The following is a 23,829-nucleotide window of genomic DNA, read 5'->3' on the forward strand; positions in this document are numbered from 1 at the left end:
AGTAAAGAGGAGAGTGAGAGAGAAAGAGAGTCAGCCAGTAAGTAAAGAGGAGAGTGAGAGAGAAAGAGAGTCAGCCAGTAAGTAAAGAGGAGAGAAGAGAGAAAGAGAGTCAGCCAGTAAGTAAAGAGGAGAGAAGAGAGAAAGAGAGACAGCCAGTAAGTAAAGAGGAGAGAAGAGAGACAGCCAGTAAGTAAAGAGGAGAGAAAAGAGACAGCCAGTAAGTAAAGAGGAGAGAAAAGAGACAGCCAGTAAGTAAAGAGGAGAGAAAAGAGACAGCCAGTAAGTAAAGAGGAGAGAAAAGAGACAGCCAGTAAATAAAGAGGAGAGAAAAGAGACAGCCAGTAAATAAAGAGGAGAGAAAAGAGACAGCCAGTAAATAAAGAGGAGAGAAAAGAGACAGCCAGTAAGTAAAGAGGAGAAAAGAGACAGCCAGTAAGTAAAGAGAGAGAGAGAGAGAGAGAGAGACAGACAGTACGTAAAGAGGAGAGAGAGAGAGACAGTACATAAAGAGGAGAGTGAGAGAGAATTAGACAGACAGTAAGTAAAGAGGAGAGAGAGAGAGACAGTACATAAAGAGGAGAGTGAGAGAGAATTAGACAGACAGTAAGTAAAGAGGAGAGAAGAGAAAGAGAGTCAGCCAGTAAGTAAAGAAGAGAGAGGAGAGAAAGAGAGTCAGCCAGTAAGTAGAGGAGAGAGGAGAGAAAGAGAGTCAGCCAGTAAGTAAAGAGGAGAGAGGAGAGAGAGAGACAGCCAGTAAGTAAAGAGAGAGGAGAGAGAGAGAGAGACAGCCAGTAAGTAAAGAGAGAGGAGAGAGAGAGAGAGACAGCCAGTAAGTAAAGAGAGAGGAGAGAGAGAGAGAGACAGCCAGTAAGTAAAGAGAGAGGAGAGAGAGAGACAGCCAGTAAGTAAAGAGAGAGAGAGAGAGAGAGAGACAGCCAGTAAGTAAAGAGAGAGGAGAGAGAGAGAGACAGCCAGTAAGTAAAGAGAGAGGAGAGAGAGAGACAGCCAGTAAGTAAAGAGAGAGGAGAGAGAGAGAGAGACAGCCAGTAAGTAAAGAGGAGAGAAAAGAGACAGCCAGTAAATAAAGAGGAGAGAAAAGAGACAGCCAGTAAATAAAGAGGAGAGAAAAGAGACAGCCAGTAAATAAAGAGGAGAGAAAAGAGACAGCCAGTAAGTAAAGAGGAGAAAAAGAGTCAGCCAGTAAGTAAAGAGGAGAGTGAGAGAGAAAGAGAGTCAGCCAGTAAGTAAAGAGGAGAGTGAGAGAGAAAGAGAGTCAGCCAGTAAGTAAAGAGGAGAGTGAGAGAGAAAGAGAGTCAGCCAGTAAGTAAAGAGGAGAGAGAGAGAAAGAGAGTCAGCCAGTAAGTAAAGAGGAGAGTGAGAGAGAAAGAGAGTCAGCCAGTAAGTAAAGAGGAGAGTGAGAGAGAAAGAGTCAGCCAGTAAGTAAAGAGAGAGGAGAGAGAGAGAGAGAGACAGCCAGTACGTAAAGAGGAGAGAGAGAGAGAAAGAGAGTCAGCCAGTACGTAAAGAGGAGGAGAGAAAGAGAGTCAGCCAGTACGTAAAGAGGAGGAGAGAAAGAGAGTCAGCCAGTAAGTAAAGAGGAGGAGAGAAAGAGAGTCAGCCAGTAAGTAAAGAGGAGGAGAGAAAGAGAGTCAGCCAGTAAGTAAAGAGGAGAGAAAAGAGACAGCCAGTAAGTAAAGAGGAGAGAAAAGAGACAGCCAGTAAGTAAAGAGGAGAGAAAAGAGACAGCCAGTAAATAAAGAGGAGAGAAAAGAGACAGCCAGTAAGTAAAGAGGAGAGAAAAGAGACAGCCAGTAAGTAAAGAGGAGAAAAGAGACAGACAGTACGTAAAGAGGAGAGAGACAGACAGTACGTAAAGAGGAGAGTGAGAGAGAATTAGACAGACAGTAAGTAAAGAGAGGAGAGGAGAGAAAGAGAGAGCCAGTAAGTAAAGAGAGGAGAGGAGAGAAAGAGAGAGCCAGTAAAGAGAGAGGAGAGGAGAGAAAGAGAGAGCCAGTAAAGAGAGAGGAGAGGAGAGAAAGAGAGAGCCAGTAAAGAGAGAGGAGAGGAGAGAAAGAGAGAGCCAGTAAAGAGAGAGGAGAGGAGAGAAAGAGAGAGCCAGTAAAGAGAGAGGAGAGGAGAGAAAGAGAGAGCCAGTAAAGAGAGAGGAGAGGAGAGAAAGAGACAGCCAGTAAAGAGAGAGGAGAGGAGAGAAAGAGACAGCCAGTAAAGAGAGGAGAGAAAGAGAGAGCCAGTAAAGAGAGGAGAGAAAGAGACAGCCAGTAAGTAAAGAGAGGAGAGAAAGAGACAGCCAGTAAGTAAAGAGGAGAGAAAGAGACAGCCAGTAAGTAAAGAGGAGAGAAAGAGACAGCCAGTAAGTAAAGAGGAGAGAAAGAGACAGCGAGTAAGTAAAGAGGAGAGAAAGAGACAGCGAGTAAGTAAAGAGGAGAGAAAGAGACAGCGAGTAAGTAAAGAGGAGAGAAAGAGACAGCCAGTAAGTAAAGAGGAGAGAAAGAGACAGCGAGTAAAGAGGAGAGAAAGAGACAGCCAGTAAGTAAAGAGGAGAGAAAGAGACAGCGAGTAAGTAAAGAGGAGAGAAAGAGACAGCGAGTAAGTAAAGAGGAGAGAAAGAGACAGCGAGTAAAGAGAGGAGAGAAGAGAGCCAGTAAAGAGAGGAGAGAAAGAGAAAGAGAGAGCCAGTAAAGAGGAGAGAAAGAGAGAGCCAGTAAAGAGGAGAGAAAGAGAGAGCCAGTAAAGAGGAGAGAAAGAGAGCCAGTAAAGAGCGGAGAGGAGAGAAAGAGAGCCAGTAAAGAGCGGAGAAAGAGAGAGCCAGTAAAGAGCGGAGAAAGAGAGAGCCAGTAAAGAGCGGAGAAAGAGAGAGCCAGTAAAGAGCGGAGAAAGAGAGAGCCAGTAAAGAGCGGAGAAAGAGAGAGCCAGTAAAGAGCGGAGAAAGAGAGAGCCAGTAAAGAGCGGAGAAAGAGAGAGCCAGTAAAGAGCGGAGAAAGAGAGAGCCAGTAAAGAGCGGAGAAAGAGAGAGCCAGTAAAGAGAGGAGAGAAAGAGAAAGAGAGAGCCAGTAAAGAGGAGAGAAAGAGAGAGCCAGTAAAGAGGAGAGAAAGAGAGAGCCAGTAAAGAGGAGAGAAAGAGAGAGCCAGTAAAGAGGAGAGAAAGAGAGAGCCAGTAAAGAGGAGAGAAAGAGAGAGCCAGTAAAGAGGAGAGAAAGAGAGAGCCAGTAAAGAGGAGAGAAAGAGAGAGCCAGTAAAGAGCGGAGAGGAGAGAAAGAGAGAGCCAGTAAAGAGCGGAGAGGAGAGAAAGAGAGAGCCAGTAAAGAGCAGAGAAAGAGAGAGCCAGTAAAGAGCAGAGAAAGAGAGAGCCAGTAAAGAGCAGAGAAAGAGAGAGCCAGTAAAGAGCAGAGAAAGAGAGAGCCAGTAAAGAGCAGAGAAAGAGAGAGCCAGTAAAGAGCAGAGAAAGAGAGAGCCAGTAAAGAGCAGAGAAAGAGAGAGCCAGTAAAGAGCAGAGAAAGAGAGAGCCAGTAAAGAGCAGAGAAAGAGAGAGCCAGTAAAGAGCAGAGAAAGAGAGAGCCAGTAAAGAGCAGAGAAAGAGAGAGCCAGTAAAGAGCAGAGAAAGAGAGAGCCAGTAAAGAGCAGAGAAAGAGAGAGCCAGTAAAGAGCAGAGAAAGAGAGAGCCAGTAAAGAGCAGAGAAAGAGAGAGCCAGTAAAGAGCAGAGAAAGAGAGAGCCAGTAAAGAGCAGAGAAAGAGAGAGCCAGTAAAGAGCAGAGAAAGAGAGAGCCAGTAAAGAGCAGAGAAAGAGAGAGCCAGTAAAGAGCAGAGAAAGAGAGAGCCAGTAAAGAGCAGAGAAAGAGAGAGCCAGTAAAGAGCAGAGAAAGAGAGAGCCAGTAAAGAGCAGAGAAAGAGAGAGCCAGTAAAGAGCAGAGAAAGAGAGAGCCAGTAAAGAGCAGAGAAAGAGAGAGCCAGTAAAGAGCAGAGAAAGAGAGAGCCAGTAAAGAGCAGAGAAAGAGAGAGCCAGTAAAGAGCAGAGAAAGAGAGAGCCAGTAAAGAGCAGAGAAAGAGAGAGCCAGTAAAGAGCAGAGAAAGAGAGAGCCAGTAAAGAGCAGAGAAAGAGAGAGCCAGTAAAGAGCAGAGAAAGAGAGAGCCAGTAAAGAGCAGAGAAAGAGAGAGCCAGTAAAGAGCAGAGAAAGAGAGAGCCAGTAAAGAGCAGAGAAAGAGAGAGCCAGTAAAGAGCAGAGAAAGAGAGAGCCAGTAAAGAGCAGAGAAAGAGAGAGCCAGTAAAGAGCAGAGAAAGAGAGAGCCAGTAAAGAGCAGAGAAAGAGAGAGCCAGTAAAGAGCAGAGAAAGAGAGAGCCAGTAAAGAGAAAGAGAGAGCCAGTAAAGAGCAGAAAGAGAGAGCCAGTAAAGAGCAGAGAAAGAGAGAGCCAGTAAAGAGCAGAGAAAGAGAGAGCCAGTAAAGAGGAGACAAAGAGAGAGCCAGTAAAGAGGAGACAAAGAGAGAGCCAGTAAAGAGGAGACAAAAGAGAGCCAGTAAAGAGGAGACAAAGAGAGAGCCAGTAAAGAGGAGACAAAGAGAGAGCCAGTAAAGAGGAGACAAAGAGAGAGCCAGTAAAGAGGAGACAAAGAGAGAGCCAGTAAAGAGGAGACAAAGAGAGAGCCAGTAAAGAGGAGACAAAGAGAGAGCCAGTAAAGAGGAGACAAAGAGAGAGCCAGTAAAGAGGAGACAAAGAGAGAGCCAGTAAAGAGGAGACAAAGAGAGAGCCAGTAAAGAGGAGACAAAGAGAGAGCCAGTAAAGAGCAGAGAGGAGACAAAGAGAGAGCCAGTAAAGAGCAGAGAGGAGACAAAGAGAGAGCCAGTAAAGAGCAGAGAGGAGACAAAGAGAGAGCCAGTAAAGAGACAGAGAGGAGACAAAGAGAGAGCCAGTAAAGAGCAGAGAGGAGACAAAGAGAGAGCCAGTAAAGAGCAGAGAGGAGACAAAGAGAGAGCCAGTAAAGAGCAGAGAGGAGACAAAGAGAGAGCCAGTAAAGAGCAGAGAGGAGACAAAGAGAGAGCCAGTAAAGAGCGGAGAGGAGACAAAGAGAGAGCCAGTAAAGAGCGGAGAGGAGACAAAGAGAGAGCCAGTAAAGAGCGGAGAGGAGACAAAGAGAGAGCCAGTAAAGAGCGGAGAGGAGACAAAGAGAGAGCCAGTAAAGAGCGGAGAGGAGACAAAGAGAGAGCCAGTAAAGAGCGGAGAGGAGACAAAGAGAGAGCCAGTAAAGAGCGGAGAGGAGACAAAGAGAGAGCCAGTAAAGAGCGGAGAGGAGACAAAGAGAGAGCCAGTAAAGAGCGGAGAGGAGACAAAGAGAGAGCCAGTAAAGAGCGGAGAGGAGACAAAGAGAGAGCCAGTAAAGAGCGGAGAGGAGACAAAGAGAGAGCCAGTAAAGAGCGGAGAGGAGACAAAGAGAGAGCCAGTAAAGAGCGGAGAGGAGACAAAGAGAGAGCCAGTAAAGAGCGGAGAGGAGACAAAGAGAGAGCCAGTAAAGAGCGGAGAGGAGACAAAGAGAGAGCCAGTAAAGAGCGGAGAGGAGACAAAGAGAGAGCCAGTAAAGAGCGGAGAGGAGACAAAGAGAGAGCCAGTAAAGAGCGGAGAGGAGACAAAGAGAGAGCCAGTAAAGAGCGGAGAGGAGACAAAGAGAGAGCCAGTAAAGAGCGGAGAGGAGACAAAGAGAGAGCCAGTAAAGAGCGGAGAGGAGACAAAGAGAGAGCCAGTAAAGAGCGGAGAGGAGACAAAGAGAGAGCCAGTAAAGAGCGGAGAGGAGACAAAGAGAGAGCCAGTAAAGAGCGGAGAGGAGACAAAGAGAGAGCCAGTAAAGAGCGGAGAGGAGAGAAAGAGAGAGCCAGTAAAGAGCGGAGAGGAGAGAAAGAGAGAGCCAGTAAAGAGCGGAGAGGAGAGAAAGAGAGAGCCAGTAAAGAGCGGAGAGGAGAGAAAGAGAGAGCCAGTAAAGAGCGGAGAGGAGAGAAAGAGAGAGCCAGTAAAGAGCGGAGAGGAGAGAAAGAGAGAGCCAGTAAAGAGCGGAGAGGAGAGAAAGAGAGAGCCAGTAAAGAGCAGAGAGGAGAGAAAGAGAGAGCCAGTAAAGAGCAGAGAGGAGAGAAAGAGAGAGCCAGTAAAGAGCAGAGAGGAGAGAAAGAGAGAGCCAGTAAAGAGCAGAGAGGAGAGAAAGAGAGAGCCAGTAAAGAGCAGAGAGGAGAGAAAGAGAGAGCCAGTAAAGAGCAGAGAGGAGAGAAAGAGAGAGCCAGTAAAGAGCAGAGAGGAGAGAAAGAGAGAGCCAGTAAAGAGCAGAGAGGAGAGAAAGAGAGAGCCAGTAAAGAGCAGAGAGAGGAGAGAAAGAGAGAGCCAGTAAAGAGCAGAGAGGAGAGAAAGAGAGAGCCAGTAAAGAGCGGAGAGGAGAGAAAGAGAGAGCCAGTAAAGAGCGGAGAGGAGAGAAAGAGAGAGCCAGTAAAGAGCGGAGAGGAGAGAGAAAGAGAGAGCCAGTAAAGAGCGGAGAGGAGAGAAAGAGAGAGCCAGTAAAGAGCAGAGAGGAGAGAAAGAGAGAGCCAGTAAAGAGCAGAGAGGAGAGAAAGAGAGAGCCAGTAAAGAGCAGAGAGGAGAGAAAGAGAGAGCCAGTAAAGAGCAGAGAGGAGAGAAAGAGAGAGCCAGTAAAGAGCAGAGAGGAGAGAAAGAGAGAGCCAGTAAAGAGCAGAGAGGAGAGAAAGAGAGAGCCAGTAAAGAGCAGAGAGGAGAGAAAGAGAGAGCCAGTAAAGAGCAGAGAGGAGAGAAAGAGAGAGCCAGTAAAGAGCAGAGAGGAGAGAAAGAGAGAGCCAGTAAAGAGCAGAGAGGAGAGAAAGAGAGAGCCAGTAAAGAGCAGAGAGGAGAGAAAGAGAGAGCCAGTAAAGAGCAGAGAGGAGAGAAAGAGAGAGCCAGTAAAGAGCAGAGAGGAGAGAAAGAGAGAGCCAGTAAAGAGCAGAGAGGAGAGAAAGAGAGAGCCAGTAAAGAGCAGAGAGGAGAGAAAGAGAGAGCCAGTAAAGAGCAGAGAGGAGAGAAAGAGAGAGCCAGTAAAGAGCAGAGAGGAGAGAAAGAGAGAGCCAGTAAAGAGCAGAGAGGAGAGAAAGAGAGAGCCAGTAAAGAGCAGAGAGGAGAGAAAGAGAGAGCCAGTAAAGAGCAGAGAGGAGAGAAAGAGAGAGCCAGTAAAGAGCAGAGAGGAGAGAAAGAGAGAGCCAGTAAAGAGCAGAAGGAGAGAAAGAGAGAGCCAGTAAAGAGCAGAGAGGAGAGAAAGAGAGAGCCAGTAAAGAGCAGAGAGGAGAGAAAGAGAGAGCCAGTAAAGAGCAGAGAGAGGAGAGAAAGAGAGAGCCAGTAAAGAGCAGAGAGAGAGAAAGAGAGAGCCAGTAAAGAGCAGAGAGGAGAGAAAGAGAGAGCCAGTAAAGAGCAGAGAGGAGAGAAAGAGAGAGCCAGTAAAGAGCAGAGAGGAGAGAAAGAGAGAGCCAGTAAAGAGCAGAGAGGAGAGAAAGAGAGAGCCAGTAAAGAGCAGAGAGGAGAGAAAGAGAGAGCCAGTAAAGAGCAGAGAGGAGAGAAAGAGAGAGCCAGTAAAGAGCAGAGAGGAGAGAAAGAGAGAGCCAGTAAAGAGCAGAGAGGAGAGAAAGAGAGAGCCAGTAAAGAGCAGAGAGGAGAGAAAGAGAGAGCCAGTAAAGAGCAGAGAGGAGAGAAAGAGAGAGCCAGTAAAGAGAGAGGAGAGAAAGAGAGAGCCAGTAAAGAGAGAGGAGAGAAAGAGACAGCCAGTAAAGAGAGAGGAGAGAAAGAGAGAGCCAGTAAAGAGAGAGGAGAGAAAGAGAGAGCCAGTAAAGAGAGAGGAGAGAAAGAGACAGCCAGTAAAGAGAGAGGAGAGAAAGAGACAGCCAGTAAAGAGAGAGGAGAGAAAGAGACAGCCAGTAAAGAGAGAGGAGAGAAAGAGACAGCCAGTAAAGAGAGAGGAGAGAAAGAGAGAGCCAGTAAAGAGAGAGGAGAGAAAGAGACAGCCAGTAAAGAGAGAGGAGAGAAAGAGACAGCCAGTAAAAAGAGGAGAGAAAGAGACAGCCAGTAAAGAGAGAGGAGAGAAAGAGACAGCCAGTAAAGAGAGAGAGAGAAAGAGACAGCCAGTAAAGAGAGAGGAGAGAAAGAGACAGCCAGTAAAGAGAGAGGAGAGAAAGAGACAGCCAGTAAAGAGAGAGAGAGAAAGAGACAGCCAGTAAAGAGAGAGGAGAGAAAGAGACAGCCAGTAAAGAGAGAGGAGAGAAAGAGACAGCCAGTAAAGAGAGAGGAGAGAAAGAGAGAGGAGAGAAAGAGACAGCCAGTAAAGAGAGAGGAGAGAAAGAGACAGCCAGTAAAGAGAGAGGAGACAAAGAGACAGCCAGTAAAGAGAGAGGAGACAAAGAGACAGCCAGTAAAGAGAGAGGAGACAAAGAGACAGCCAGTAAAGAGAGAGGAGACAAAGAGACAGCCAGTAAAGAGGAGAGGAGACAAAGAGAGCGCCAGTAAAGAGGAGAGGAGAGAAAGAGAGCCAGTAAAGAGGAGAGAAAGAGAGAGCCAGTAAAGAGAGAGGAGAGAAAGAGAGAGCCAGTAAAGAGAGAGGAGAGAAAGAGAGAGCCAGTAAGAGAGAGGAGAGAAAGAGACAGCCAGTAAGAGAGGAGAGAAAGAGACAGCCAGTAAGAGAGGAGAGAAAGAGACAGCCAGTAAAGAGAGAGGAGAGAAAGAGAGAGCCAGTAAAGAGAGAGGAGAGAAAGAGAGAGCCAGTAAAGAGAGAGGAGAGAAAGAGAGAGCCAGTAAAGAGAGAGGAGAGAAAGAGACAGCCAGTAAAGAGAGAGGAGAGAAAGAGACAGCCAGTAAAGAGAGAGGAGAGAAAGAGACAGCCAGTAAAGAGGAGAGAGACAGCCAGTAAAGAGGAGAGAAAGACAGCTCACTCCACTCCTACCTGCACATAGATCATACTAGACCAGATGGGCACACCTGGACTAACCCACCCCCCCCATCTGTCTACCACTATACCTAGACCCTTCCCCACGTCCCCCTTTCTGCTCTGATTAAACCATTGTGTGGCCATCCAAGAGAACAAGCAGTCTTATATGGGTATCATTAACGTATTTATGCTTGTGGTGTGTAAATCCAGGAGAGTGTGAGGTAGATAAGCGTGCTGTTGCCCAGGTGTGGCATGTAAACATCACGTGCTGGTGTGGGGACTCTTTCACAAGGGTACTCACAGCTGCCGCTCCACGACTTGAGAAGAGACTTGATGCTGATCTCAAAGAACAGTGAATCCTGCAGGCTCAGCATGACGCCACTGAGGGTTGTGGGATGATAAAAAGGGTACCCCAAAAACACACACCTCTTTCCCAAAACGCACACCTCTCCTCCTCAGCCAGAAGCCCAGGTCTCCTCTCCAGAGGAGCTGGATATAGGAGTCATGGTGGACTATAGAAAACACCCCGGTCAGCCGCTGTGTGCAGAGAGGCCGTTGGGAAAGTGGCAGGCTGTTAGATGTTTCAGTGCAGAGTAAAACCACCCAGACACACAGATAAGGAGCCTCACGGCTCTCTAGAGCTGCATTCCATCCAAACGGCCGCTGGCGAGCCAATCCACTGAGTCTCTCATCCTGCTCCCAGCAGACAACACAGAGGTGAATGAACAGTACAGGAAAACTTTCCTCTCAGTGTGAGTGAGGAACGGCAGCGGAGCGGCACGCGGACTCTCTTCGGCAGAGCAGTGATATTCCCTCTTCTCGTGTCCCAGCCTGCTACTGCTAGTACTGTCGGCTCGTCTCCCACCGTCGCCCTCTCCCCATTGGCTCGCGGACAACCCCTCCCTTCTGTAACTAGCTCCTGTTCGCTGACCGATGCTTGCTGACGCCCTCTCTTCAATAGCTGGGTGAGGGGGGCTGGGGTGGAGGTGATGTCATCAAAATGCTGCGAGTGTTCCCTGGATATGGTCCAGCGCGGCTAACATGTCATTAGAGCTGCGTTCACGCTCCCTCTCCGCTGGCCTATCCAAACTACACTTCCTGTTCTCTTCACAGCAATACTGATGCGTCATCCCCGACTGCAGTATGAGGGAGAGGAAGAACCAGAGTGAAGAAGAGAGGGAGGAACTGGAAGAATGATACACCAGAGCAGCATAAAACCAAAAATCAACAATTCTCTTCAAACTACATTCAGCAGCTTTCCAACAAAACTGGAAATTACTTTTCACACAAAAAAGAAAGAGTTCCATCTATAAAACTGCATTTTGAACACACACAGAGTAGTTAGTGTTGTCATGATAGCAACATTTAATTAATCAACGATAAGATAGCAAGATGTCAAGACAGCGAGTAGTATCCCAATAGCATATCGGCACCGAAACATGGTGATAATATGGTGAGGTCCCTGGCCCTTCCTAGCCCCAGGTACTACAGTATTCTAAAATGTTGGTATATTAAGTATGAGGTTTTGGTGCCGTGATATTACCATGGCACCGGTATACCAGATAACACTAGTAGCTATGCTGCTGGACATGAGGCTTCAATACTGGGGCAGTCACCTTTCACCGGCCTGGGGCACAGAACATGGAACACTGCCGGCGTGGGGCACAGAACATGGCACACTGCCACCCAGTCACCTTTCACCGGCCTGGGGCACAGAACATGGCACACTGCCGGGCTGGGGCACAGAACATGGCACACTGCCACCCAGTCACCTTTCACTGGCCTGGGGCACAGAACATGGCACACTGCCACCCAGTCACCTTTCACTGGCCTGGGGCACAGAACATGGCACACTGCCACCCAGTCACCTTTCACTGGCCTGGGGCACAGAACATGCCACCCACTGCAGCTGCTGCTCTCATCCACAAAGAGCACTGCATGATGGGTAGTAGGATACTTAAATCTGTTTGAGTCAACAACAAACTGACACACCCATAGAGGTCATAGGATTACATCAGTTTTTGTCCAGCAACAGCCATCAGAGACACACACAACTGGCGACAAACACCCAGTGTGTGTTTGTCTCCTTTTAAACCCTGCTTGTAGACTGAAAACAAACCACATGTCATCAACTGATGTGGTCATAGACAGGATTATTTTTGTTCACAAAACATTCCAGAAAAACAGATATGATGATCACTAACAAAACATCCATTTATCTCAGGTGGAAGCTGTTCTATCTCTCACAACAGAAGACACATTCTGCTAAACCAAACCAGGGCTCGGTATCGTAAACGAAGGCCAGCTTTGTCACACCCTGCCTGTCCTACAGTACACTTACCAGGCCTTCGTGAGCCTTATGATGGAAGGAGCAGTAAAGTGCACTGAATGACTTCGCCATTTAAACAGATAGGCCTACAGTGGGAAGGATAGTTTTTGTGTATTGCTGAGCATGATTAACCGCATGTGGCTGTGCCATAGTGTGGCCTCCGTCCAAAACACAACAAGCAATGTTCCTTCACCAAACTCCTAACACACCCGATCATGTGGACTCTCTCACACACACCATCTCTGTTTAGAGTAAACACTGCTCATTCCTTCAGGAATGCAGTACAACATACAACAGGATCAGCTCTCTCAGGTTAGATCAAACAGTACAAACTGTCCAACGCAGAACAGGACATAACCAAAGAGCACTGGGCCCCGAGCAAGAATGTCAACAATGTAACTAAGCTATGATCACATTATAGCAATGGACTGATACAGGCCGATCTGTACTAGTGCTCAGGGCTCAATTGAAAAAAACTGAGAGGCATGCCCTGACAGGCAAGCTCAGTGTTCAGTAGGCAGAGGGATGCCCTGACAGGCAGGCTCAGTGTTCAGTAGGCAGAGTGATGCCCTGACAGGCAGGCTCAGTGTTCAGTAGGCAGAGTGATGCCATGACAGGCAAGCTCAGTGTTCAGTAGGCAGAGTGATGCCATGACAGGCAAGCTCTTTGTTCAGTAGGCAGAGGGATGCCCTGACAGGCAAGCTCAGTGTTCAGCAGGCAGAGTGATGCCCTGACAGGCAGGCTCAGTGTTCAGCAGGCAGAGTGATGCCATGACAGGCAAGCTCAGTGTTCAGTAGGCAGAGTGATGCCATGACAGGCAAGCTCTTTGTTCAGTAGGCAGAGGGATGCCCTGACAGGCAAGCTCAGTGTTCAGCAGGCAGAGTGATGCCCTGACAGGCAGGCTCAGTGTTCAGCAGGCAGAGTGATGCCATGACAGGCAGGCTCAGTGTTCAGCAGGCAGAGGGATGCCATGACAGGCAAGCTCAGTGTTCAGTAGGCAGAGGGATGCCCTGACAGGCAAGCTCTGTGTTCAGTAGGCAGAGGGATGCCCTGACAGGCAAGCTCAGTGTTCAGCAGGCAGAGGGATGCCCTGACAGGCAAGCTCAGTGTTCAGTAGGCAGAGGGATGCCCTGACAGGCAAGCTCAGTGTTCAGCAGGCAGAGGGATGCCCTGACAGGCAAGCTCAGTGTTCAGCAGGCAGAGGGATGCCCTGACAGGCAAGCTCAGTGTTCAGTAGGCAGAGGGATGCCCTGACAGGCAAGCTCAGTGTTCAGCAGGCAGAGGGATGCCCTGACAGGCAAGCTCAGTGTTCAGCAGGCAGAGGGATGCCCTGACAGGCAGGCTCAGTGTTCAGTAGGCAGAGGGATGCCCTGACAGGCAGGCTCAGTGTTCAGTAGGCAGAGGGATGCCCTGACAGGCAGGCTCAGTGTTCAGTAGGCAGAGGGATGCCCTGACAGGCAGGCTCAGTGTTCAGTAGGCAGAGGGATGCCCTGACAGGCAGGCTCAGTGTTCAGTAGGCAGAGGGATGCCCTGACAGGCAGGCTCAGTGTTCAGTAGGCAGAGGGATGCCCTGACAGGTAGGCTCAGCGTTCAGTAGGCAGAGGGATGCCCTGACAGGCAAGCTCAGTGTTCAGCAGGCAGAGGGATGCCCTGACAGGCAGGCTCAGTGTTCAGTAGGCAGAGGGATGCCCTGACAGGCAGGCTCAGTGTTCAGTAGGCAGAGGGATGCCCTGACAGGCGAGCTCAGTGTTCAGTAGGCAGAGGGATACCCTGACAGGCAGGCTCAGTGTTCAGTAGGCAGAGTGATGCCATGACAGCAGCTGATTGACAGTTGGCCATCCTGACTGTCTCTAATGAGGCCACAGTGAGGATGAAGAATGCATTTCCTGTCCATAGCGTTCTGCACAAAGTGGGGGGAAAAACAAATCGATAGCAGCTGTAATTTAATCCCTGACCCCCCCGGGCCGCAGAGGACAATGCATGAGATGAAAATCAGGCAGCTCTCTGCAGCCCGGCCCAGGTCCTGTCCAGGTCTACCATCCTAGAGCCAGGAGCCTACCAATGCCATTAATACCACCGTTCAGCAGGAACAACATTCATCCCCAATACATCATGGTAAAAGAGGCAAGGTTCTCATTGATTTTGCTTGAACTATGTTAGCTAAGGAGTTAGCCAGCTAGCAATGCAATATTGTTGTGAGGAGTGTCTTCAATAACATGTCTAATAATGCTCACTAGAAGCTCCCATCCATAACCATTCAGAACAAACTTCAACCACCGACAGCTCCTTCACACCACTTCAACATATCCGGTCTCCCCTCCACCAGGCTGGACCCAGCTTTGACTATCAGATGAACAGAGCAGAGTCAGGGGAGAGACACTAAGGTCACCACAGCACAGCGAGATCCTCCCTACAATTACTAGAAGAGAGTTGCTGCCAGCCAGCCAATTAAGATTGAAACCTCATCTTCACACACACAGCCCCTCACTAAGGCAATTTCATTTATCATAGCCCCATTTTCACAGGCACTAGCTTCAATATGCTTGATGTTTTCCATTGTCAAGCATTTAATGGGTGAGTTATTTGGGAGTCTAACAGTTCCAAGTGATTCATAGAACAATTTGTGCCCTCTAATGGGAGAACTGGATCAGAGCAGAGTTGTGCATCAGGCTCTGCTGGCTCAGGTAATTGTCTTTCACTGCGTGTGCCTGCAGCACTGCTCTCTATCCAAGCAGGCTGAAGCAATCCGTGTCAGACAACAAACCTGATGCTAGTTGACTGTACGGTCATGCTGAAGCCACAGATAGTAGATGGGCATTTCCATCTACAGGGTTCAGACACATTTTGACAGATGGAATTTCATGACCTCCATTGCTTCTCCATGACCAACAAATTGCAGCGTCTCCATGTACGTATGTAAAAGTAATGGTAATGTGGCATTGAAACTGGGAGGCTGCTCTCTGATCCCATGTACCCTCTGCTGTCGTTCTGCAAGGCCAAAGTAAAATAACTGTTAGGTAACTGTATAACACATGTGGTCTGGAGAGCTACTGTGTGTGCAGGCTTTTGATCAAGCCCTGCTCAGACACAGAGACAGTTGATCAAGCCCTGCTCAAAAACACAGAGACAGTTGATCAAGCCCTGCTCAGACACAGAGACAGTTGATCAAGCCCTGCTCAAAAACACAGAGACAGTTGATCAAGCCCTGCTCAGACACAGAGACAGTTGATCAAGCCCTGCTCAAAAACACAGAGACAGTTGATCAAGCCCTGCTCAAAAACACAGAGACAGTTGATCAAGCCCTGCTCAGACACAGAGACAGTTGATCAAGCCCTGCTCAAAAACACAGAGACAGTTGATCAAGCCCTGCTCAAAAACACAGAGACAGTTGATCAAGCCCTGCTCAAAAACACAGAGACAGTTGATCAAGCCCTGCTCAAAACACAGAGACAGTTGATCAAGCCCTGCTCAAAACACAGAGACAGTTGATCAAGCCCTGCTCAAAACACAGAGACAGTTGATCAAGCCCTGCTCAAAACACAGAGACAGTTGATCAAGCCCTGCTCAAAACACAGAGACAGTTGATCAAGCCCTGCTCAAAACACAGAGACAGTTGATCAAGCCCTGCTCAAAACACAGAGACAGTTGATCAAGCCCTGCTCAAAACACAGAGACAGTTGATCAAGCCCTGCTCAAAACACAGAGACAGTTGATCAAGCCCTGCTCAAAACACAGAGACAGTTGATCAAGCCCTGCTCAAAACACAGAGACAGTTGATCAAGCCCTGCTCAAACACAGAGACAGTTGATCAAGCCCTGCTCAAACACAGAGACAGTTGATCAAGCCCTGCTCAAACACAGAGACAGTTGATCAAGCCCTGTTCAAAACACAGAGACAGTTGATCAAGGACTGGTTGAACAGCTCATTTCTAAAATGTGGTTTGTTAGAGGGGGACTGGAATAAAAGCCTGGTCACCCATTAGGTCTCCTTCAACATGGTGTTATCCTGATACATCTAGGGTGGTTGACCACCCATTGGGTCTCCTGATACATCTAGGGTGGTTGACCACCCATTAGGTCTCCTTCAACATGGTGTTATCCTGATACATCTAGGGTGGTTGACCACCCATTGGGTCTCCTGATACATCTAGGGTGGTTGACCACCCATTAGGTCTCCTTCAACATGGTGTTATCCTGATACATCTAGGGTGGTTGACCACCCATTAAGTCTCCTGATACATCTAGGGTGGTTGACCACCCATTAAGTCTCCTGATACATCTAGGGTGGTTGACCACCCATTGGGTCTCCTGATACATCTAGGGTGGTTGACCACCCATTAAGTCTCCTGATACATCTAGGGTGGTTGACCACCCATTGGGTCTCCTGATACATCTAGGGTGGTTGACCACCCATTAGGTCTCCTTCAACATGGTGTTATCCTGATACATCTAGGGTGGTTGACCACCCATTGGGTCTCCTGATACATCTAGGGTGGTTGACCACCCATTAGGTCTCCTGATACATCTAGGGTGGTTGACCACCCATTAGGTCTCCTGATACATCTAGGGTGGTTGACCACCCATTAGGTCTCCTGATACATCTAGGGTGGTTGACCACCCATTAGGTCTCCTGATACATCTAGGGTGGTTGACCACCCATTGGGTCTCCTGATACATCTAGGGTGGTTGACCACCCATTGGGTCTCCTGATACATCTAGGGTGGTTGACCACCCATTGGGTCTCCTGATACATCTAGGGTGGTTGACCACCCATTGGGTCTCCTGATACATCTAGGGTGGTTGACCACCCATTGGGTCTCCTGATACATCTAGGGTGGTTGACCACCCATTGGGTCTCCTGATACATCTAGGGTGGTTGACCACCCATTGGGTCTCCTGATACATCTAGGGTGGTTGACCACCCATTGGGTCTCCTGATACATCTAGGGTGGTTGACCACCCATTGGGTCTCCTGATACATCTAGGGTGGTTGACCACCCATTGGGTCTCCTGATACATCTAGGGTGGTTGACCACCCATTGGGTCTCCTGATACATCTAGGGTGGTTGACCACCCATTGGGTCTCCTGATACATCTAGGGTGGTTGACCACCCATTGGGTCTCCTGATACATCTAGGGTGGTTGACCACCCATTGGGTCTCCTGATACATCTAGGGTGGTTGACCACCCATTGGGTCTCCTGATACATCTAGGGTGGTTGACCACCCATTGGGTCTCCTGATACATCTAGGGTGGTTGACCACCCATTGGGTCTCCTGATACATCTAGGGTGGTTGACCACCCATTGGGTCTCCTGATACATCTAGGGTGGTTGACCACCCATTGGGTCTCCTGATACATCTAGGGTGGTTGACCACCCATTGGGTCTCCTGATACATCTAGGGTGGTTGACCACCCATTGGGTCTCCTGATACATCTAGGGTGGTTGACCACCCATTGGGTCTCCTGATACATCTAGGGTGGTTGACCACCCATTGGGTCTCCTGATACATCTAGGGTGGTTGACCACCCATTGGGTCTCCTGATACATCTAGGGTGGTTGACCACCCATTGGGTCTCCTGATACATCTAGGGTGGTTGACCACCCATTAGGTCTCCTGATACATCTAGGGTGGTTGACCACCCAGTAAAGTAAATAAACAGTAACTTAAATAAGTGTACAGTTCAGTAGCACACTAGAGTACAGTATAATGTACATATCTACTGTACTGTCCAAACTTGTGAAACAGATGTCTATCATCTCTTCAGCTTAGGTCTGGTCCGAACCAACCAAATGTGTTCCTTTGGGGCGAAGCTCATTACAATAATAGCCAGTGTGTAGAATTACACCCAAATAGGCAACAAAAAGAGGGATATTGCATACTTCTACCTTCATGTACCTACATGGGACACATCATTAAGAGAATAACATTCATATCCATCATTATGCATGTGTACGATACACCTCAAGGAGCCATGATTTAATTCCTTTAGATGTAAATTCACTTCACCTGCTGTAGTTCACTCAACAGATTGTTCTAACTGCAGGTGTCATGTCATAGCTGACACCCCATACTTTCTGCAGACATCTCTCAACCTTCATTTGGAGCAGATATTTATTAAGGTTTATTAACAGTTAAGATTTTACCGTAATTCTGTTACCAAATTACTAAACGTGTTTGTGTCATGTGTAAATTGTTTTAAGTCGTCATTGTGCATAGAGTTGTATGGTTGTTAAACTTCTAAATCAATGTTTTTGTTCTGCACACATATTAAAGTACAGAAATTACAGTCAAAGCATAATTCTGTCCACCCCACAGTGTTTCACGAACACACCCCAAATTCAGAGGAAAACCTGCAGTGCCCTTTAACAAATCAAATCAAATTAACCAAATACGTCTCAATCAAATCATGCCCTGAAATATCAGCTGCACTCACATCCGCCTCTGGGGTGATGTCATTGTGTGCTTGAATTACAAATGAGAAAGAGAGAGCGAGAGAACCAAATCAAAAAGCCAACGCAAGCAGGGCAGGCCATGGCAGACCAGATGAGAGCCTGAGGGCGTGGCACTGAATCATGTGGAAAGGGTGGGAGGCAGGACCTGTCCCAAACTGCAGAAAGAGCAGCTTAAAAAACATTTCAATGTCACTTTCATTCTTTAAGATACACCACAAATCACTCACGCCTTCCTCAACATCAAAGGACTGTTATGTTCAAATACTGCCAAAGGCAGTGCCCTGGTTGAATAGAATGAGATGTTTTATTCAGAGGGTTTCTCAGAGCCATAATTTGGGAGGGGTGTTCATCTGGGCCACCCACATCCCACACAGGAAAGCCCCAGAAGGGAAGGTGGGTAACCTTCATTCAGGCAAAGTGCTACCCAATGATGTTCCACCATGCTCTTGGCATGGCCATGTTTGTGCAACTCAGTGACTTTGTCAAATCTAACCTGAATAGTCACCTCATTCTACTACATTAGGGATGGCAGTATTAATAGTGTTGAGTTCAGTCAGAGTAAGACACTCAGACATTCACCTTGTCTTGCTACTGCTGCTACAGTGATTAGATGTGTGTGTCGTCTCATAGACATGTAAACAATCTCTAAACACGTGGGTGAAAACAGGTGGTGTGTCTGAAGGTAATGCAGTGTGGGACTGTATTAAGGTGTATCAGGCTGTCGGTCTGGACTAGCTGTAACGCTCTATCAGAGGGACCATTGGTTGGTTAGTTGGTTCAGCCATGTTTCAGGGACTAGCAAACAGAGAGCGAGCCTGTTCTGACAGGCAGGACCGAGGACAAAGCCATGCTGATAGACTGACGAGTCATCACCCTGCTGACGATGGAAACGGGCTGGCACACACAGACAACAAGTGGCCTGTTGAGCTCTTGACTAGAAACCGAGATTAGACAGGCCCTCCATTTTGAATCCAATAGTAAACTATTTTTGTGAACATTTATTTAATGGCCCTTGAGAAACAAAAAATCATAGTAAAATGCCTATTCCAAGACATAGTGGAACATCAACTCCCCTACCATAGATCACTGCTAACGTGTACTACCTTCAAGCAAAAACACTCCCAACCAGCAACTCAAGTTCCATTTCAGCATGAACAACACCACTCAGCAACGTTGTGAAAGCATATTCAACCCTCCTGTTAACTTTCACGGTGTCTTTGAAAACAGAGCTGTCATGCTGCGTATGCGGATTGTTTCTAGTGAAGAGGGGGAGACTTCTTTTATACAGTTAACTATATACATATACATATGGATATTATTTGACAATATATCGTATTGACAAACTCTCAATATTTTTTTGCGGCAATTAGCTGAATCTGCACCAAAAGTCACAGCTTGTTCTCCATCTTATTTTTTAAACAAGGAGCCAATTGGTTTTCAGCACTTTTATTTCTATGACTGATCAAAAGTCATTTTCTCATGGCTGTCTCTTGTCCCTCTATAGTGGACATATGCTGAGCAATGTTTGGAACATCAAATCGCAGTAAAAAAAAAAATGTTTTTAAATCACAGTATTAAATCGCAAAACATATAGAATCGTGAGAAACGCAATACATATTGTACCGGCACCAGAGTAGCATGATAATGTATGGTGGGGTCCTTGGAAATGACCAGACATAAGTGTCAATGTCCCTGATGCCTAACTACAAGCACACTAATGTTAACTCACAAGACAAGTGGCTGTACTTCACCTGACAGTACAACACTCCCCCCATACTATATTCCTGGGATTATTTCATGTGATCATGTCTCATTGGTATCACATTAGAAAGTTATTGTAACGGATGACGTTCAGGTTTACCTGCTACAAGGCCAAGATAATACTAGTTACTACCAGTGGAGAGAATCATACCTTTTATGGGCTCAACGTTTCACTTTAGTATTTGACACGGTAACAAATAATTCAGCAAGTTGATTGAGTGTTAAGTGTTGACTATTGAACAGCACACCACCGCAAGTACTTGCACTACAGAGCTACTCGTTAAACATGAATGGAAATCTTTCTGTAGCTTAGATAAGTATAGGTGAGTCATTGTAAGAGAGTGGGCTCCTCCTGCCCAGTGTCAATCAGTCGGGTCAGTACCTTTGATGTGGTTGGAGCAGATGGGTCTGGTAGTGGAGGTATTCACCAGACCCTGCTGGTCCTCCTCGGTCATCTGGCCAATGGCCAGCAGGCGCTTCATCCGCAGCAGACAGGGACCTGTCTCCCGGGGCAACGCCCCCCCAGACTCCAACGCCCATACATCTCCCGATATGACAGCCGGGACCAGACTCCTCAGAAACTCCATGTCTGTCAGTATCAACGCTAGCCAACTCAGTCAAGCCCCCAGTCCAAATTCAGTGTCAGTCATGGTCACCCTGAGCCATTTTCCCACACAAAACAGCTACCTGGCTGTCTTCCACTGACAGACAGGGTACAGTCACAGCCACTCTGTCTGCTGCGGAGCTGTACAGTCTGTGATATCATTGATTGCAATAATCAGGCCTCAGACAACCCATGAGAAGAGTGAGACACGACCTGTCTGGCCTATTGAAACTCAGTACAGAGAAGTAATATCAGTCTGTCGTATCCACCTACAGTGAATATTCAGAATGGGAGAATCTTCTTTCGCAGTCAGAAGCAGTACCTGTCTGCCCACAGAGGGAGAAAGAAAAGACATCGCACTCTTCCCCAGCAGTGATGTAATCCAGAGTGGGCGAAGCCAGGCAGGTCAGGTGCCAGGCACTTTCAGGGGCGGGACCAGAACATGTTCCATAGGAGAAAACGCACGACTGGGCCCCCAGCCAATTAAAACCGAGATGACACCGACCCACCCTGCCTGGGTTTACCTCTCTTAGAAGAGCATGAGCATAGTGAGAGAGAAGGAAGAGAGAAGGTGAACGAAGGTGAAAGTTTAAGGGGTGACTCTACCCTCTGGCCCGTCTGTGTATAAAGATAACCCTTATTGCCCAGGGAACTGTGTCATATGGTACCAGATACACCAATTACCCATCAAACCCCCTCCCTCAACGCCTTCACTGAGTTATTTTGTATGATGTAGTAAATCTCTGAGATGTAGAGTGAATGAGGGATGTGCCAGACAGGGTGATATTACTGTGCTTTGCTTGGCTGCTCAGCTCGTACCGGAATGAACAAACTCCTCTAAAAACAGAACCTCCGCTCTCAAGCTGAGAGAACACACACACCAACGTAGGCAGTATAGGCTACTAAATATGCACGTGAACTTACATCCACATAAAAACAAAGCTATATTTGCACTCAATACAAAATGGCCTTAACATGAGTTATGTAGTCCATTTAGAGAGCATTTACAAAGAAAAGCCATGTTCTGCTGATTCATCATCACCATACATATGGTGAGTGCTTTAGTTTAGCCAACAGTGTGAATTGATATGACGGAACCACTCCCTCTGAGCGCCCTCTACAAACCTGATGAGAACAGCTAACAACTTTAACGGAACAAAGATACCTTCATCATAGAATCAGGATTCCTCTGTTCTGAGAGCTGTGCAGTAGACCGGTACAGAGCCTACTGGTGGAGGTTAACCGAGGACAGCTGTATGTGTGTACAGTAGGCTCTGGGAGGGAGGAGCCTTGGTTTAGAGTTCTGGTACAGTAGGAAGTAAAGACGACCTGCAACTCCCCTTACTTTCAACAGCAGAACTGGATCAGGGACTGATATTACGCAAAAAAATATATGCCACCAAATTGATGCAAACCATATCCAATTTAAAAACACTGCAGTTCAGCCACTGTGTGTGTGTGTGTCCAACAGAAATCTCACTCTTAGAGAAAGTGCTCGTACCCTTTGCTGCAGCATGTGAACATGTCAGTGAGATGAAATGTTTCAGTGCCACCCCAGTGTACAGCACATGGTGAAAGAGGCAAAAGACTATAAAAACCTAAACAAACCTCAGTCAAAACACTTTGTACCATGCATATATTTCTTCCATTTTGGTTTTCAATTACATTCAGTATTAAATAACCGATTTGGCCGTGTAAGCATAAATCAGCAGTGTGGCATGGACACAGACAAATAAAAGAGGGCAGGTGTGGCCTGTACTTTGTTTGCAGTCTGTTGCAGCAGCCCTGCCCTCTAGAGGCCAGCCTGCAGACTGCACTGCCAGCACAAAGAGCACTGATCAGAGGTGATGAAGAAGCCTTTTTGTGGAATGTATCCCTCTCAAGGCCCTGTCTATTACCTTTAAGAAGAGCAACCCCTGCATGGTGAGTAGAAACATGCTGAAATCACAAATACCTGGACTTCACAATATCTATGTTGCATTGGTGTGACTAGGGGTTATGTAAAGTAGTGTTCTATTGATTTCAGTCCCCCCCGGTCGTGGCCGCTCGAGCCTGTGGATTTCTGAACATAACGCGCCAACCAAATGGGAGGTATTTTGGATATTTAAAAAATCATCTTTATGGAACAAAAGGAACATTTATTGTGTAACTGGGAGTCTCGTGAGTGCAAACATCCGAGTATCATCAAAAGGTAAGTGATTCATTTAATTGCTTTTCTGACTTTCATGACCAATCTACTTGGCTGCTAGCTGTTTGTAATGTTTTGTCTGCTGAGAGAGATGTCCTTACATAAACACTTGTTGGTATGCTTTCAACAAAGCTTTTTTGAAATCTGACACACCAGGTGGATTAACAAGCTAAACTGTGTTTTGCTATATTGCACTTGTGATTTCATGAACATTTTATATTTTTAGGATGTTGACGAAAATGATCCCGCTAATGGGATGGGTGCATCAAGAAGTTAAATGCTGAGCTGTAGTCGATGACCAGAATTCTTACATAGGTATTCCTCTTGTCCAGATGGGCTAGGGCAGTGTGCAGTGTGCTTGCGATTGCGTCAACTGTGGACCTATTGGGGCGGTAAGCAAATTGGAGTGGGTCTAGGGTGTCAGGTCTCTCAAAGCACTTCATGATGACGGAAGTGAGTGCTATGGGGCGGGTTACCTTAGCTTTCTTGGGAACAGGAACAATGGTGGCCCTCTTGAAGCAGGTGGGAACAGCAGACTGGGATAGGGATTGATTGAATATGTCTGTAAACACACCGGACAGCTGGTCTGCACATGCTCTGAGGAAGCGGCTGGGGATGCCATCTGGGCCTGCAGCCTTGCGAGGGTTAACACGTTTAAATTTTTTACTCACGTCGGCTGCAGTGAAGGAGAGCCCGCAGGTTTTGGTAGCGGGCTGTGTCAGTGGCACTGTATTGTCCTGAAAGCGAGCAAAGTTGATGTTTTGTCTATCTGGGTGCAAGACATCAAGGTCCGCTACGGGGCTGGTTTTTCTTTTGTAGTCCGTGATTGACTGTAGACCCTGCCACATACCTCTCATGTCTAAGCCGTTGAATTGCGACTCTACTTTGTCTCTATACTGACGCTTAGCTTGTTTGATTGCCTTGGAGGGAATAGCTACACTGTTTGTATTCGGTCATGTTTCCGGTCGCTTTTCCCTGATTAACTTATGGCTGCAATCCCGATATCGGGATAAGTCATCAACAACCGCTGAATAGCATAGCGCTACATTCAATAAATATTACTACAAATATTTATATTCATGAAATCACAAGTGCAATATAGAAAACACAGTTTAGCCTTTTGTTAATCCACCTGTCGTGTCAGATTTTGAAATTATGCTTTTCAGCGAAAGCAATCCAAGCGTTTGTGTAAGTTTATCGATCGCACTACAAAACATTAAGTATCGTTTACAATCAAATGAATCGTTTACCTTTGATGATCGTCGGATGTTTTCACTCACGAGACTCCCAGTTACACAACAAATGTTCCGTTTGTTCCATAAAGAATTTTTATATCCAAAATACCTCCGTTTGTTTTTCGCGTTATGTTCAGAAATCCACAGGAAAGAGCGGTCACGACAACGCAGACGAAAATTCCAAATAGTTTCCATAATGTCCACAGAAACATGTCAAAAGTTTTTTAAAATCAATCCTCAGGTTGTTTAAAAAATATATATAATCGATAATATATCAACCGCAAATGTCTTTCACAGTAGGAGAGGG

At 47.1% G+C, this 23,829-nt stretch overlaps 1 protein-coding gene across 18 annotated transcripts in view; it reads right to left on the reverse strand.

Annotated features, from left to right (window-relative positions):
* The window catches only part of fryl (furry homolog, like), a 124,398-nt gene that overhangs the window by 82,530 nt on the left and 18,039 nt on the right, over positions 1-23,829 (reverse strand). For 7 of the 18 annotated variants that reach the window (XM_035784324.2, XM_052459802.1, XM_052459763.1 and 4 more), the window contains exon 1: positions 19,878-20,396. The exons of 5 other annotated variants lie outside the window; for them this stretch is intronic. In XM_035784324.2, coding sequence (XP_035640217.2) covers positions 19,878-20,082 — 205 coding nt within the window. In that variant the 5' untranslated portion in view covers positions 20,083-20,396. Of the gene's footprint in view, positions 1-9,250; positions 10,086-19,877; positions 20,399-23,829 lie in introns of those variants that run through there. 6 more of the 18 variants (XM_035784315.2, XM_052459810.1, XM_052459808.1 and 3 more) reach the window with 4 other exon arrangements.

Source organism: Oncorhynchus keta, chromosome 1 (genome assembly GCF_023373465.1).
Source record: "Oncorhynchus keta strain PuntledgeMale-10-30-2019 chromosome 1, Oket_V2, whole genome shotgun sequence".
In the NCBI taxonomy this organism is placed as follows: Eukaryota; Metazoa; Chordata; class Actinopteri; order Salmoniformes; family Salmonidae; genus Oncorhynchus; species Oncorhynchus keta.